This window comes from Microtus ochrogaster, linkage group LG9 (assembly GCF_000317375.1).
Source record: "Microtus ochrogaster isolate Prairie Vole_2 linkage group LG9, MicOch1.0, whole genome shotgun sequence".
In the NCBI taxonomy this organism is placed as follows: Eukaryota; Metazoa; Chordata; class Mammalia; order Rodentia; family Cricetidae; genus Microtus; species Microtus ochrogaster.
Genome location: NC_022034.1, coordinates 9,521,173 through 9,538,116, shown reverse-complemented (window position 1 = coordinate 9,538,116; position 16,944 = coordinate 9,521,173). Strand labels below are relative to the sequence as shown.

Sequence of the window (16,944 nt, the reverse complement as noted above, 5' to 3'; positions counted from 1 at the left end):
GTGCACACGTGCTAGTGTGAATGGTGACTGTGGGCATGCAGGGTGTGTGCACACGTGCTACAGCAAGTGTGTGTTGATCAGAGTACTTGTGAGATCTAGTTCTTTTCTTCCAACACATGAGGCTTGAGGATTGAACTCGTGTCTCTTGGCTGCAGGCACCATTGCCTGCTGAGATGTCTTGCCAGCCCCATTTTGTCAAAATAAAGCGTTACATAAATATTTTATTTAATCCCATCCATTGAAGTGGGGCCTCTGGATGCTTCATTTATCTTAGTTTTGCTCCGATGGCAATGGCACATCACAGCCTTGCTTTTTATACTAAAATCCCAGGCACACATTCTCCGTACCCTTGCACTCTGCCGAAGTCAGAGGTCCTGGTTTGGCAATACGCTCGACAAGTGTTCTTGGTTGTCTCAGCGGCAGGCACCACCACTTCACATACCAAGACATCCGTTGTTTGGCCTCCTGGAATGCTGTGACACAGTGATCTCTGAGGCCTCCTCACCCCCTCTCCCTGTACCTGTTTCCTTCCGAATCATCCCTTAGTGGGTCCCGGTCACCCCTGAGCTGGAGCAACCCATTGCCCAACCATAATACCTCGTTCCAACGTGAACACCTCACCTTGGTCCTCCCTATTTGGGGTCTTCTCTCCTTGGTAGCCAAGCAATTGAGAAGCATGCTTTAAGCACCAGTCACGCCTGTGCATGCTGGAGGCTGCACCAGCCTGGGAGTTTGGGTGTCCATCCTCCCTGAGCCCTTGGCCTGTTTCCAGCGGCGTGCTTGGCAGGCTGTGGCTTTTTAATATTCACTTTGAGAGCCCAAGTCGCTGGACTGTGCCTCAGCTTTTCCTCATCTCCTGCAAGGTCTCAGGTAGAATGCCCCCTTAAGTACCACTTGGGACTGCCAGATGTCCCAGGTGGTTGGCTCCTTAGTAGGTACCTACACGCACAAGCTGAAAAGGAGTGTAGTGCCATTTTTGTAAATGACCCTGCCCCTGTTTGAGGGCTTCCCAACTCCTGTGACTGTTTTTTGATATTTTCATACCATTTGGTTTCAAAACCAGCATAAGTTCTCCAAGACGAGTGGATGGCATTTCAGCAAGACTGGGAAACCAAAGCTGTCCCCCGTTGACCCCTCTCCACGACTCAAGCAAGCCCTTGGCTGGTCTCCCAGCACCTTTGTCTTCACCCTTGCTTGGAGGAGCTTCCACGCCCACATCTCTTACAGGTAGCATCCCTGGATTGGCTTACTGTGACTGATTAATGCTGCTTGCCAATGCGACAGGATCTAGAATCGCCTAGGAGACAAGCCTCTGGCTGGGCAGGTAATCTAGGCTAGAACAACCGAGGTGGGCAGACCTACCTCAGCCACGGGCTTCCCCACTCCATGGGCTTCCCCACTCCATGGGCTGGGGTCCTGTCGCGTACAAGACAGTGAGTGAGCAGAGTGCCCGCATTCTCTTTGAGTTGGACCAGATTCCTCGTGCCCCATGACCCATGACCTCCCCATCGGGACAGACTGTGCTCTTGAACTCTGACCCAGAACAAATCCTTGCTTACACCAATGATGTTCAGTATTCTAATACACTGACAGGTCATTTGGGGGTGGTGATCTCAGTAACATGTCTTATATAAATCTTGCCTCAAGCCCTTAGCAATCCCCTACCAGGAGCACAGTTCTCTGGAATACCCAAACTGAGGGCAGAGGAGAGGCTGGAACATTCGTGTAAACACATGCCACAGGCAACCCAGATAAACACTTTAATTTTTTTTTCTTATTTGGAGGCATAATTTAGTCATCTTACCTAAAGCACTGTTGACTCTGTCGCTGGCAATGAGGGTTAAAGACGCAGCACCACGGGGTGGCAGGGACACCTTCCCTTTCACCCCAGCCCCGCCCTTCCCTGCAGCCTCTCAGAGACCCATTGTCCCAGGGTCACAATGAACACGCCATTCTCCTCTCTCACACATGTACGTGTACACACACACACACACACACACGTGTGTGCAACTGAAAAGATAACCAAACCCGAGAATTCACACGGGAAGGGAAAGGGTTTAAGAACTGTAGACAGTCTGCATCAAGAATTCACACGGGAAAGGGGAAGGGTTTAAGACAGTCTGCATCAGAGGACATCTTCGTTTCCCCTCCAGCGCTGAGAAAAACTCAGTGACTGGAGGGGCTCTGGCTTCTGCTCCTCCCAGCAAGGCTCCCCGGCTCCATCGCTGAACCCTACTAAGAAGGCTAGGCAGGGGCCAACAGTTCCCAAGGTTCCCTTTGGAGGCGACGTTCCCAGGTCAGTCTGTTTGTTTCTGTTTGTTGTCGATATTGCCGTAGGCAGAGCCCTTGTCGATTTCTGTCACGCCAATCATCCATCGAACTCCCATGGAGGCTGCAGAGACAGGAAAAAGCAGTTAATAAGCACTTGAACACACTCCAGGGGCGCTTAACCAGTGGGAGCCACGAGGAGGCCATTGCCCTGAAAATGCAAATGAATCTGGGTACCATCTGACCCCAACTTCTAGGCATTCCTTTGCATGTTGAAATGACATTAAAAGGACAATGATAGGGCTTCTGGGGGAGGAGGGCATCCTTGCAGCATGCATCTGTTTACAGACTTCTCTGGTTTCCCTACTACTTTCCAAGGCAAAAAGGTGGTGGTTTGGGGATTGTAGTAAGGGCCACTTTGTGAGGATTTATGAAGGCCCTGTGTACCCACAAACTCTACCATTGTGTGGGCTGAAGCTATGGCTGTTCAGGTGCTGGACCCATCGAGGAACTCACTCAGAAACTGCCACAGAAGATAAGCAGTGACCTCTGCGACGGGGGCTTGGTGAGTTCCCTGTGTGCCAGGCTGTGTCCTAACCACTGAGGGTACAGTGGGTGAGCCAACAGGTACAGCCCCAGACGATGGTGTGTGTCACAAACACTCTGGGCAGGCTGCTACTCAAGACCGTGCAGTGAACAGGGAAGCTGCCTGTGCAGGTGGAGCTGTCTGCTCAGACACTTAGTCCCTGAGATACAAGCCCTGTCCCAATTCTGGCCCTTGAGTGGAGTGCCTCCTCAGTAGGAGGGCCAGTGATAACCTGTAGGAAGCAGAAGAGACGTGGACTCTGCTCCACAGGCCTCAGGAAGGGGAGGAATGCAGGACGTGAAGGCGGTGCAAACTGGACTACGGTGTCAATAAGGACACAGCGATCAGTTCTGGGACCATCTCCAAATGACCATAGCACCCCAGGCTGCGTGCTCAAGCCATTGGGCACTGCTTTCCCTGTCCCTCTTCATCTTTAAGGGGTGCAGCTCTCCTGCTGGCTAGCATGGCCTCTGCTGGCCTTCCTGGTATCAAGCCCTGGCCAGCCTCCTTCCCAACACCCTGGTGCACACAGACATGTCAGGGTGCTCACTACTAAGTGAGAAGAGTGTTCAGAAGATGCAGCTCGTGGTGTGCCTTTATGCTTGAGGCTGCAGTGGTCCTCAGGAGATGGCTGTCAGCACCAGGCTCCAAGTGGGAGTCCACCCTGAGACCACGGTATTATATGTTTTACAGAAATAGCCAGCCTGTTTGCTCGGGACACACACACACCAGTCTTCTGGCCTTGGTCCGGTGCCACTGTTCCTCAGTAGTGGAAAAGTGGAAGCTGTTCATGCTCGCATATGCCTCGGGAGCAGGCCTGGCCTTCAGGTGGCAGGGGAGTGTTGCACACCGGGCAGTGACAGGGAGCAGTGTGCACACAAGCTCAGTGTGGGGAACTGCTGTGGTCGGACAGTGCTGGGTAAGCGAGCCATTGTGAAGAATGAAGAACGAACTTGCTGCACTCCCTCACTCCAGCCCATTCGCAGGTTACAGGAGTCCCAGAGGGAGGGCCCCACGTCTACTTCCAAGGCAAAGCTTGGAACTAGATCCCTTAAGCCCCGGGCCATGCTTTCCTTCAGAGAAGGGAGGGCGGAGTCTCGGGGGACGAGGGATTCCAGGTCCAGGATCATCTAGACTCGGGCTGCTCCACAGCCTGCAAGGAACCACATCTGGCATCCACCAAGCACGCTGGCTTCACTTGGAGCCTCTGGCTTGTACTCACCCATACAAAAGATGAGGACCAAGCTAGCCAGCGTCACTGAAGAACCGCTGCTGACCATGCTCACGAGGAACTGGAAGAGAGGATAGAGCAGCAACGACGCCCAGAACAACCAGTTGACCAGGGCCCAAGGCCGGCGTGGGGGAACCCAGGGGGTCTCTGGGAAGACCCCTGTCCTGTAGTATTCCTCCTGAAAGGCATCCTGGGGACAGAAAATGTGCCTCAGACACCATGCTGGGATCCAGGTGGTGCCTACTGGGTCTCTGGTAAAACTTACAGAAAGTGCTCTGTGGGCAGCTACTAGTGGCTGTCTGCCTCTCTTTCCTGTGTGGGAGGGAGGTTGGGGCTGGCCAGCCTCAGTCAGGCACCGAGGACACACAGCAGGACCGTGGTGTTAGGTTGAGAAGGCAAATGAACGGCCTCTTGAGCTCTGCCCACACCAACCAAAGACAGGCGCTCACTCTGGCCTTGAGGTTGGGGTGAGCTGTGGGTCCACAAGGGACAAGGTGCTCCTCACTGCAGGAGCCAGCACTTTCTTGGCACAACCTCTGTTAGATCAAGTTAGGGCAATGATAATTAGGTTCTCCTTGCCCTATTATATTTTTGGAAGAGAGAAGCCTGTGAAAGCCAAGCCCCTACTCACTCAGAGGAAGAACAAGCTGGGGAGTTGGACCAGGGACCCTTTGGGGATGCATTTTTATTTGAGTCACACTTTGAAGTGACACAGGGCCACCGAATAGTTTGCTCAAAAGCAGTCAAGACCACATCTGTCACTAAAGTGAACCCTCCCTTAGGGACATGTGCCTGGGCAGCAGGCCAGGCTGCTGGACCACTGATATACATTATATTGGTAAACTCTCACATGCTGTTGAAGCTTGTTATAAAGGGGACACTGAGAACAAGGAGGCTCTCTCTCGCTCTCTCCCTCCGCCTTGTCTCACTGAGCTCGTTCAATTCAAGTATCTTCCATAACTCTGTGACAGCAAGAATGGAAAAGAGGAAGCAGCTAAGAATTAAAAACACTGAGCCCTTGAGAAGAGTTGGAAGGAGGACCATTTCCAGTAGAAGCTATAATCGTTTACCCTGTGGTACAAATGCCTGGAAGGGAAGAGGAAGCCAGAGCTCCTCCGTGGACAGAGCTCAGCTGAGAATCCAGGTGATGCCGCCCAGATGCGCCAAGTCCCCAGTGAGGATGTCTGCTGTCTGTCCTCCTACCTCTGCTATCTGTTCCCTTCCTTTGCTCACTGCACATTAATAAAAACTCACTTGTGAGTTCAGCAACTGTCGCTTCTTCTCTGGACAACACAGAGCAGCTATGACCTCCTGTTGGCCCACTCCACCCACACCAGGGTTTCACTTCCTGTGGGGCCACCTGATGATGCATTCTGCTACGCTCTTACTGCTGGACACGTGGATAGCTAGGGGCACCAATAACTGGCTCCCAGTGCCCACCCATCAAAAACTGTCGTCTTCCACCCTAGACCCCACAGCTGGGCGCACCCACCTTCTCCTGGTAGAGCTTGTGTAGCCAAGCCGAGCACTTGTCCTCGTCCTCTGGGATGTCTTCCATTGGGATCCTCCTGTGAAAGCAGAGAAGAGTTAGCACGGAGAGAGCCATGCTGAGCACCCGGTCCAGTTCCTGATGACAGTTCTGGCTGTGTGGGGAGAGGCCAGTGGCCCAGGGGTGGGTGGGGGGTGTGAATGTAATTGCCCCACCCCCTGTAAGCTCACAGGGTGGCACTATTAGGAGGTGTGGCCTTGTTGGAAGAAGTGTGTCCCTGTGGGACTGGGCTCTGAGGTCTCTCACTCCAAGCTATGCCCAGTCTCAGTTCATTTCCTGTTGCCTGTGGATCAAGATGTAGGACTCTCAGCTCCTTCTGCAGCACCGTGGCTGGCTGCACGCTGCCATGTCCCACCATTAATGGACTAAACTTATGAAACGGCAAGTTAGCCACTCTAGTTAAATGTTTTCCTTTATAAATTGCCGTGATCATGTGTTCCTTCATAGCAATAGGAACCCTAAGATAGATGGAAATCCAAAAATGCAGTGTGGCCAAACAGAACCAAGCAAGGGTCAAGTCAATGACACAGAGATGGTTGTCAGGAATGGGGACCTGCTTTATCCAGCTTCCACCTCCCCAAACGTGATACTTGCTCTGAGCACAGTGAGGGTGAGCAGATCAGTAAGGAACTGGGAGGGAAGGCTACTCCCCAGGCAGTAAGGTGTGCCTCTTGAGTTCACATGTAAATAAAGACTGGAAAGAAGTTGACTGGGAAGGCAGCTTCTAGAGAGATGCTAACAGGTTCTCCTGGAAGGCTGCAGGTAGTGATTTGGTGCTTAGAAACAAGCTCCTCCTTTTCTACGGTGGACGCAGGGCCGACTTACCTAACATAGCAGTCCGCATGATATTTCTTTCCATTTAAGACTCCCAGCAGTGTTGGGTTTTCATTGTTTCTGAAATTGAGTGTACAGTCATATACAGCTGGGACTATAAGACAAGACAAACACAAGGCAGTATATAGCAGGTGAGGCCGGTTCTGCTTGGTAGTCACACACAGCGGAAGACATAAGCACACCGTAACCCATCTAGCAATGACTCATGGGATAAGATCTCTCTTCCTTGGCTTTTCCAAGATTGTTTACTTGCCCTACATTGGACACGTGTCATCTTTTGTAACCAGAAAGCCAACTATAAGCTGGTCATCCAACAGTAACTCCTGTGGTCCCGTGGGCTTGAAAGTGGCGATTCCCATCAGATCTAGATTGGCAATGACAGTAATGAGTGACTTTCTAGTCGGCAGAGCTGTCCTGGCTAGCACCTGTGGCTGTTTGGACAAACGTGGACACCAGATGGGTTAGATTCATCCGAGGCTGTGTCTGTTACACAACTACAGCCATTCTGATTTTTTTTTTTAACGGAAAATTTATAAAAGATTTACTTAACTATGTGGATGCGTTTGTGTGGGTCTGTGTGCCCATGAGGCCAGGAAGAGGATGTCAGATCCCCTGGTGCTGGATTTACAGGCAGTTGTGAGCCACCAGAGGAGGGTGATGGGACAGAAACCCCAGTCCTCTGCAAGCGCAGTAAGTGATCCACAGAGCCATGGTGTAAACTTTTCTGTGAACATTTTCAGCCCCCAAAAGAAGCAGCCACAAAGCCAAGACAAGACATCTACATCCTGGACACTAAGCTATCCTGCCAGCATTCTAGTCAAGCTTGCTGTGGGAGGCCTGGGACCTGGCCCAGGCTCGAGAAATGCTTACTGTTCAAAGAATGGGCTAGCTCATGACAAAAACAAGTGAATAGATTGTGAAAAACCATGGCAGGAACGGATGGCCTCTTCCCAGTGTGCAAGGCAGCAGAGAAAGTAGAAAATAGAGGAGTTCCAGAGCGTGGCTGGGTGTGGCACCCACAAACACTTCTTCCCAGCGATAGGCAGTTTGCTTAGCTACATCCCTCAATCTTCCAAACCTCGGTGTTCTGGAGAGTGGACTCGTGTTGCCGTCATCACGTAGCGGCTGAGGTGACAGATGTCGGTCACAATGGCAGACCCAGCACACTATACTCGTGATGATAGATCATGGCCCTAAGCCGAGAGCTTTACATAAATTCATAATTTACATAAATTACTGTTAGTGCAAGTAGTGGGGGATCATAGGGATCCTAACTGGTACCTGGACCACTCAGAAGTATGAAGAATAAGGATTCAAAGGTGATAAAATCACCATCCGTTCTTTCCCTGATGTCTGACCCTGCTACAGTTCTGTAGGTCCCCACTACAGTACTGTATGTCCCCACTACAGTCCTGTAGGTTCACTGCCTTTGCTGATGGGAGAGGGTCCCCCTCGTAGGCATACCCAGAGGCTGTGCCCTGAAAGAGCTAACAACTCTCTGTCATAAGTGGGCACTAGACCAAAAGACATTTAACCTGTTCATATCCTTGGTGCCCTGGCTAATCCGTGACATGGGGCTAAGGAGGTGTGCCTCACAAGAAGAGGGTACATAGTGCCTGAAACCACAGGGTCAGATTTGTCCACTTCTGACTGCAGGACACCAAGTTCTAGAAAGGCCTACCCAACCCTATGATGCCTTCCCACTTAAAGCTGTGTCAAGTCCTACGCAGCCCAAGTATGACGTCAAGCCTCTCTTGGGAGCCCAATGTGAGAGAAAGGTGTTACGTAGGAGAACAAGAAAATACATTTTACATTGAAGCAGAGGGTTTAAAAAGAAATGGGGGAAGCTGGGTGGTAGTAGTACATGCCTTTAATCCTCTCACTTGGGATTAAAGGCAGAGACAGGTGGACCTCTGTGAGTTCAAGGCCAGCCTGGTCTACTGAGTAAGTTCCATAGGTTCTAAACCTACAGAGAAACTGCCCCCACAAAAACAAAAAAAGGAAAGGAAGGAAGGAAGGAAGGAAGGAAGGAAGGAAGGAAGGAAGGAAGAGAAAAAGTCATAACAGGACACCAGGGGCAAGTTACCACTGCTTTCTTCTGTTTTTATCTACAGTGACTTGAGGCTCCAGACTCACAGGTGAGCTGCCATAGTATACAGGTTATCTGCAGGTGGTTGATAGCAATAGACAAGCAAGAGATGCTTCAAAGACCCTGCAGCTGCTTCACCATCAGGCCATCACGTCTGCATGCTCCATGCAGTGATGCCATTGACCAGCAGAGGGCAGTACTCACTGAGGTGCAAAAACATGAAGGGCCCAGCCAGCCTTGCACCTGCCCCTTGTCCCAAGTGCCACCTAGCCTTGAAGACCCCTGTTTGGCAGGCATCCTTACCTACATCTCGCAAGCACTTCACGGTGATAGCAAAGCCCTTGGTGCGTGGCAGCAGGTGGTGCTTGAGACTGGGCAGTCCCTTGGCTTGGGCCACCTGCATGCTGATCTGGTGTTTCTTCTCTGTGAACCTTGTGCCCTCACAGTGAATCAGGAACTAGAAAGCAAAGGATGCGGTCACACAACCCCAAGGTCAACCAGAGGCCACAGTCAACCCAAATTGGTGCAGAGTCTCGCCTGAAGCCAGGTCAGTTCTAGAGCCCTCGTGTTACACAAAGCCCTAAAATCAAACACAATTTCAGGTCCCACTCAGTTCTGTGCTCATTTCTGTTCCTGAAGTGCCCCCTAAGTGTGGCAGCCATAGGAGCCAGACAACACACTGTGCCTGCGTACCAGATAGTTCTCTGGGTAGTCCCGGAGGTGCAGCAGGCTCTTGGCAACCGTCTGCCGATCCTGCTCCCACTTGCGCGTGCAGAAGATCATTTCCACGAAGTACCACATCCAGCCAATGATTGGGACGTAAGCCAGCTCTTTCTTGGCCAAGACTTTGGAGTTCTGAAATAGAGGTAGAGCACTTTAGGGTGTTTGTGAGGGAGACAGAAGTTCTTCACGGCTGTTGGAGATCTTAGGGGTAAGAAGGAACCAGTTATACCAAAGCCTTGGCACTCAGAACTCTTCTGGCTGCACTGACACGAGGCCAAGAGCATACTCACCGCTTGGGGGTGGGCTGCTCCAGGATCAGAGGTCTGTGAAAGTGCCAGCTCTCAGCAGAGGGGATAGAGACTTGAGGATGCTCTCATGGACCAGAGCCCTCCTAGGTTATTGGTATTTGGTGTGCTCACCAAGCCCACCCTGAAACTCTTCCTGGGCAAATCTGTATGATGCCATCAAAGATGGCTATCAACAAAGCCATTGAGTTCTACAGACAAGGCCAGCAAGGTCCACTTGGCAGATGGGCGATTGGAGGTCAGCAGGGTTAGAGGGGTCCCATAGCTGCTGGCATGAGGAGCAGGGTAGGCAGGAAGGCAACCTGGATCACATGTCTGCCTGCCTGCCTCCCCGCCATCCTGCTGTGTGTGTGTGTGCGCGCGTGCGCGCACACGCAATCACATTCATGTTTATGAATGCAGGCACGTGTGCCATGGTACACATGTGGAGGCCAGAGGCCAGCATACATCAGCCCTCATCTTCAACCTTGTTTGAAGCAGAGACTCCTTGCTATTGCTGCATATTCCAGGACAGCTGGCCCACACTAGTTTCAGGATGCGCTTGCCCTCACCACTCACCTCCCTGTAGGTGAGTGTAATCCCGGGATTACAGACACTCATGCTATGTGTCTGACTTTCAGGGAAGTTCGGAGAAATCCAAACTCAGGTCCTCCTGCTTGCGTGACAAGTACTTTGCCCATTCAGCCTCCTCCCCAGGACTCCTCCACCACCATCCTCCCGTTTGTATTTTTACCCTTTGGTTTGGGGTTGACTAAGATGCTCCCTGACTCTTGAGATGATGCCCAAGTTGGCAGTGTGGACAGTTGATGACAGCTATCTGTCCAGTCACGGTCCTTAGCCTTGGCTGCCTAGCGGGAAGAGCAGACGCTTCACAACACAGCCCCTCCCCTTGGGCCCCTCTTGTCTTCCACTCAGTCGTCTTCATGTTTCTACCCTGCTTTTCCTCTCAGCACAGAGTAACTTTAAAGTCTCAGAAGTGGGAACAAACTGCTGGACTCCTGAGGTGATGCCTGTCGCCCTGGAAACCAAACTGTGTCTGGGGTCACAGTTCTCCCTGGAAGCCCATTGCCCTAGGTCCACACTGGACTTCAGAGCCCGGAGTTCCCTCTAACTCTTGTCTATGACAGGGAGTCACATTCCTCCTGGCCCTCACCTTCTTTTGTTTCCTGTCACTGCCCATGGAAACTTAAAATTTCTATGATGTAAGCAAATGGAACCAAGCTAAAAGCCTCAATTGACTAATCAAGCTCATCTTTCTGCAAGTTAAAAACTGTTTTTAAGATTCTATGTACTGGGCTGGAGAGATGGCTCAGTGGTTAAGAGCACTGGCTGCTCTTCCAGAAGTCCTGAGATCAATTCCCAGCAACCACAAGGTGGCTCACAACCATCTGTAATGAGATCTGGCGCCCTTTTCTGGTATGTGGGCATACATGGAAGCAGAATGTTGTATCCATAATAAATAAATAAATCTTAAAAAATATATGAATCATAAAAGAAATAGAAATCCAAGAAAAAAAAGATTCTATGTACTGCACCTTGCAAAAATTACACGTGGCAGTGCTCAGGGATTACAGAATGACCCATAATGCCACCTAATGTGTCTCTCATCACAGCTACTGGGCTTGCTAGGTGGCCAATCTCACCCAGCCAATCATAGCTGTGTTCTCAGGCACACTTCCTATTCATGGTTGGTCTTTCTAAGAAACTCAAGTGTTTTAGCGTTTCTCCTTTGGTAGCTGGTGGAGAAGGCTGCCCTGGTGGATTGTGAGATCTAGGGGTTCAACTAGAGGGGGTAACTCAAGGGTCTGTATTTCCATCACTGTCTGATATCACAAGTCACTTTCCTGTCCCCATAGTAAAAAAACATTCATTACTAGTATATTAGTATAGCTGAGTTTGCAAACCAAGGGCCACTCTGATGCCAACACAGTCTTACCATCACCAGAGCTAGCATTCACCTGAATGCAGCAGCCACACAGCTCCTACCATAGGGCTGAATGGACATCACAGAGACGATGCAGTCCACAGAGCTGGCTGGCCAATTACAGGTCAACTTAGTCAACCCTTAATTTACAGCCACTAATATTCATGCTGTCTAAAATTCTTGTGTTACCCTAAGTAGGAGGTGGATAGATAAGAGAGAGGATGAGGGGGGGAGGGGCAGGTGAGAGAGAGTTGGGGGGACATGCTAACATCTTTCACAAGTCAACTCATTTATGACCGGAAACTGTTCTGAAAGGAAGACAAAAACCCGTCTGGGGAAACCTGACATTTATACAGGGTGACCACAACCACCAGGTGCTGCATTGTCTACCTTGGCCAGTTTTTAGGTCACAGTTCATCCTACAGTTGAAAATCTCTGGAAATTATCTGGCGATGGGGTCTGGGTGTGAGAGTGAAGGGTGTTACTGGGTCATGAGGAATGAGAACTTCATCACCTTGGGTGTCCTACCCAGCCAGGGAGGACATCACCCATCTCTCAGAGAAAACAGTCACTCTAGGAGCCAGAAGCAGCATTTCCAAGGCACAACATGTGACCAAAGGACCATAGAAAGATCTGCTTTAAATAACACAGGGACTCAGGGCATCTTAACCCTCAGATTTGGTGGCTTTTAACCCATTTCAGTACAAGACTTCAAACAAGACCCCTTCTAGGTCCAAGACAATGCCCGGTCTGCAGGTTAGAATCTGTGGCCAGCACTGTTCCCTGTCCCTGAACCCCAAACTTCCAAGGGCTGGCAGAAACCCATTCAGGAGTGAGGTCACTCCACAGGATGGTTCCTGGTTCCTGGTCAAGGCTGTGCTTGCATTAATACCTTACTAACTTCCAGACACAGAACCATTCCTGAAGGTTTAATCAGTCCTTTGGGTCTAGCCAAGGTTTGACATTTCTACTAAATATATAAAGATCAGAGCTGCAAGATGATGATGGCTCAGCGGGAAGAAGCATGGGCAAGCCAACCAACAGCACAACCTTGGTGCCCACTGGTGACATGAGAATTTATCTCCTGGAATCATTAACCTCAAACTGACCAGTCCATGTGAACACTATCTAGCAAGGACCTCCATTAGGCCAGGTATGGGGCCAGTGTTGGGGACACAAAGGTGGATGGGACTGTCTGTGACCTCAACGTAGACAGAGTTTAGAGGCAAAACGTGGTAGAACAGTGGGGACTGACTTAGTCACTTTCTCTGTGCATGGGTCAAGGGATTGCCCTCCTGTGACAGCAATGTGTTAAGGGAAACCCCGGGGTGGCGAAGAAGATGAGGGTAGTGCTCACAGTGATGAGCAGGACGTGCAATGGGTACCAAAAGTGAGAGACTCTCATGCAGTACATCTTCCTTACCGTGCTGGCCCTGCTCTGGCTTTCCAGAGTTTCCTACTAGAGAGTCCCAAGAGAGTCTCCAAACAAAATGAACCCTGTTCTGCGATCAGTCACAGCCACGGGGGAATTACACAGGCCACACGCGAAACAAAAGCACTCTCGAAGAATTCATCTCTCTTGGCTGGAAAATAACTATGAATTGTTTATCAAAAGCAAGCCTAGTGTGCGAGGTTCTTCAGCACTCAACCCAGCCGCTTTCCTCCCCTGGGTAAGCCTCAGACTTTTCTAGATTTGACCGGTGTGCAAAGTGTAGTGGGGAGGGGAGGGGCTTTGGGTAGTCAATGAGTGTGCTGTGTGTAACCAGCAAGGGTATTTTTCACCTGGGCTCTTCTCTGAGGACCTGTGGCAGCCAGAACAACAACAAAAAGATAAAAGGAGCTTCCTGTGCAAGGTTCTCACCACCCCCACCCCTTGACCCCCATTCCCATGGCCCCCACCCCTCACCACCCCACCCCCTTACTATTCTGAAAGGCCTGCCCAGATGCTTCCAGGATGGCCTTAGGCCAGAGCATCTGGGAGGATAAGCAGGAGGCATTACATGGAGTGGGGTGGGGGGTGGGGTACAAAACAGGCAGACACACACAGGCAGGAGATAATGGGACGCCTGGCTTTGACAGGTGTTGGGTGGGATGGCCAACTAAAAGAGTCCCAGTGGCAGGTGTGCAGGGCCCCGGGCGGGAACAGAGGGATGGGTGGGGGTAATTAGTGGGGAGCAGAGCTGTTCTGAGCAGATGTCACTGGCCGGCGCTGTTTGCAGAAGAGGGAGGTGGCTGTGGCCGACCCTGCTATCAGGCAGCCTAGTCTCTGCCGGGTTAGCTTCTGGCCAGCATGGGCTAACTTAACTGGCTTGCCAGTAGAGAAGGGGCCCTGCAGGCCTAGCTTAGGGCTGGCTTGGGAGTACATTCAAGGAGGCGGCTGTGCTTCTCTGAGCTGCCTGGGACTTTTCTCTACCCAGGATTCACTTGGTCACCTTGTATATGCCATTTACTTGGATTTCTTCTCTGTATAATACCAGGTTCTCTGCCTCTGCCTCCCCCTCCCCCTGCCTCCTGGCTCAGTACATGAACAAACGGTCAGAGCCTAAAGTAGCACATCTGTCCACTCAGCCTGCAAAAATCTGCAGTTAGGGTGCCAATTAATCTCGACTAAGATGTCAGAAATGGATTATTAGGGCCCATTTTCAATACGAGGTGTTCTCTCGGAGCCCTTCAGAGAGCCAAAGACAAGCAGGAGATGCTAGGCCCCCCTCCCTAGCTGGCGGCTGGTGTGCAATCTCAGAGCTCTGAGAGCTGGGCAGTTGCAGGCCGTCTGCTTCATGGCTGAGCCCACCGTCAGAAGAGGGGATGATCTCCAGCCCCGGGATGGTGGTTAGCTAAGAGCGAAAACCCTGAACCCATAGAGTAGGGAATGGGAGGGGCTGTGCCAGAAGAGCAGAGACTGCACCTCTCAGGAGCACAAGCCTGTAGGAGAAAGAGGCTGATTTTGGCACTCGCTATATGCCATCCCTCCACTGGGCTCAAACAGCATCACCAACATGCAGAACCAGGTCACCCCATGTTGACTTGAGCTCAGGAGTTGGAGGTTGGGCTGGGGTGGGGGCTAATAGACGCACTTAGCCCTCCTCTAGTGGGGAAACCTCACATGTCACACCCAGGCTGCCATGGCCCCTGGACACCGCTCGCTCAGTGGGTATGCCAATTATGTCTCTTTTCAAGCACCCACTCTCTTGGGTTCTCTGTGGACCCCTTCACCTTGACCTCTTGTCCCTTCCTGGAGTCCTACCAAGTCTTTCCAGGCTTCCCTTCAATACCACCTCCCTCTGAAAGTCCCCAGGAGGCTCCTCAACAGTCAAGTGATAGTCCACTTAAGATAGCTTTGTTTAACCCCCCTAGGAGGGCTAAGGAGCTGTCCTGCCACTTGAAGGGTTATACTTGTTCAAGCCAGACAAGGTCTCAGACTGAGGGGAAGCGGATCTGAGGGTTGCACCCCTAACCAGAAGGTATTTGCAATTGGTCCCTACTGAAAAGGAAAATCAGTTTTCAGAAATGGAGTGTCACAGGGTCCATCAACCACACTCCAGGGCAGGCCCCACGCCCAGGAACAGAAGCCAACACAACATGAACTTCCTGCTGGTTTTGGTGAGCAGCTTTTTGTTTCATTTTGTTGTTGTTTATTTTTTTTTTTTTTTGTTGTTTTTTTTTTTTGTTTTTTGGGTTTTTTTTTTGAACCGGGACCGGACCTTAAGGAAATTCCTTTTTTTAAAAAATTTTCAATAAAAATTAAAAAAAGAAAAAGAAACCACAAGCTGGGAAGTGGGGCCTCGTGCCTTTAATTCCAGCGCTTTAGAGGCAGAGGCAGGCTGTAAACAGAGACTGCTCATTCATTCCCAGTCACCTAGACCTAAATAATCACACAGAAACTATATTAATTACAACACTGCTCGGCCTACTAGCTCAGGCTTCTTATTAACTAACTCTTACATCTTAAATACGTCCATTTCTATTAATCTGTGTATTACTATAAAGCTGTGGCCTACTGGTAAGGTTCCAGCGTGTCCCTCTCCTTTGGCAGCCACATGACATCTCTTTGACTCCACCTACTCTCTCTGTTCAGATTTCCCTGCATGTCTTTACTCAGCGAAGCCATTGGTCGAAACAACTTTATTCATTATCCAATAAAAGCAACGCATATGCAGAAGGACATCCCACAGGAGCAAGAGCTATGAGAGTTCAAGGCCAACCTGGTCTATAGAGGAGTTCTAGCACAGTCTTGGAAAGGAAGGTGGGAAGGAAAGGGGAGGAAGACGGAGGGAAAAAAATAATTCTTCTCGTTTGTTCTCTGCACATAGAAACACAACAAATTCTAACCTGTTTTTAGGCCATGCTGCCTTGCAACACCTGACTGATACTTGCCAGGAGGAGGAAATGAGAGAGGGTCTAAACAAAACATCAGGGTGTGGAGAGCAGTCTCTGAGATGCTCCCATCTAGAGTGTTCCTGGGTGTGGGCTGGGAAATCCCTCACAAACAGAATCTGATACAAGGTTCCATCACACACAGCGGTGACTTCTGCCCTGGGTTCTTGCTCCTTCTCTCTTTGGCACTGCATATCCTCAGAGAAGGGACTACCCTGTCCAGGAAAACCCTTCAACAGGCCCATGTGTCAGAGACTGAGGCAGGAACAACAAGCCTATGACTAAGCTTGGAAGCTAGCCAGTACCTGCCAAACTTGTGGAGGAGACCATCGCTCTGGCAGTCACATGACCGCAGTCTTTCTAGCTCTCTTCTGGGAGCCCAGCTGGTTGGTGTCTGCGGGTCCGACAAAGCAGGGAGTCAACAGTCTGCATGCTCACTCAGGGGACCACACACTGCCACAGATGACTAAGACACATAGCTTCATTAAGGACCTGAAGCAAAAGCTCCCAGATGGCCTGAGAGTTAGCCGGCATGCCGCAGCCTGGGCAGCAGATGAGTTCTGGGAACAGCAGCGGGTGCACCTCATTAACAGAGTTTTAAGCCTGTGCGCAGACTGCACAGTCTTGACCTTGACACATTCATGTTTCACCAAGGCAGGAAGACAAGCAAATAGGACCAGAAGCTTTAGTTCACTGAGCGAGTGGAGACACACTCCCAAGCTAATCCCAGGTCACACTTGGTCCCAAGAAGAAAAGGTCAGTCTGTGTCTGAGAGACCTCAACTTGACCCTTTGGAGACCTGATCCCACCCAGCAATGATGGCCCAGCCTTAAGGGGAACCTGAGCCTCCAGGACAGGATACCCGGGTGGGGGCTCAGTGTTTTCACACGGTCAAACCTGTTTCTAAAGAAAATCCTATCACTTGTCCTTCATAGTCAATATTAAGAATTTCTGTAAATTATATTTATTTTAAACTCATTTCCTTTTGGGCTATTTCAGATGATGATTAAAAAAATACAAGTCAGGATTGAATCTATCATCTATCTATCTATCTATCTATC

The 16,944-nt window shown here is 50.5% G+C and overlaps 1 protein-coding gene across 2 annotated transcripts in view; it reads right to left on the bottom strand.

Annotated features, from left to right (window-relative positions):
- Nucleotides 1-1,726: 1,726 nt before the first annotated feature.
- Agpat4 (1-acylglycerol-3-phosphate O-acyltransferase 4) overlaps nt 1,727-16,944 on the bottom strand; it is a 101,073-nt gene continuing 85,855 nt past the window's right edge. For both annotated transcript variants that reach the window (XM_026787445.1, XM_005363375.3), the window contains exons 4-9: nt 9,251-9,412; nt 8,861-9,014; nt 6,460-6,562; nt 5,578-5,653; nt 4,077-4,275; nt 1,727-2,392 (exon numbers count right to left, since the gene is read on the bottom strand). In XM_026787445.1, coding sequence (XP_026643246.1) covers nt 2,298-2,392; nt 4,077-4,275; nt 5,578-5,653; nt 6,460-6,562; nt 8,861-9,014; nt 9,251-9,412 — 789 coding nt within the window. In that variant the 3' untranslated portion in view covers nt 1,727-2,297. The remainder of the gene's footprint in view (nt 2,393-4,076; nt 4,276-5,577; nt 5,654-6,459; nt 6,563-8,860; nt 9,015-9,250; nt 9,413-16,944) is intronic.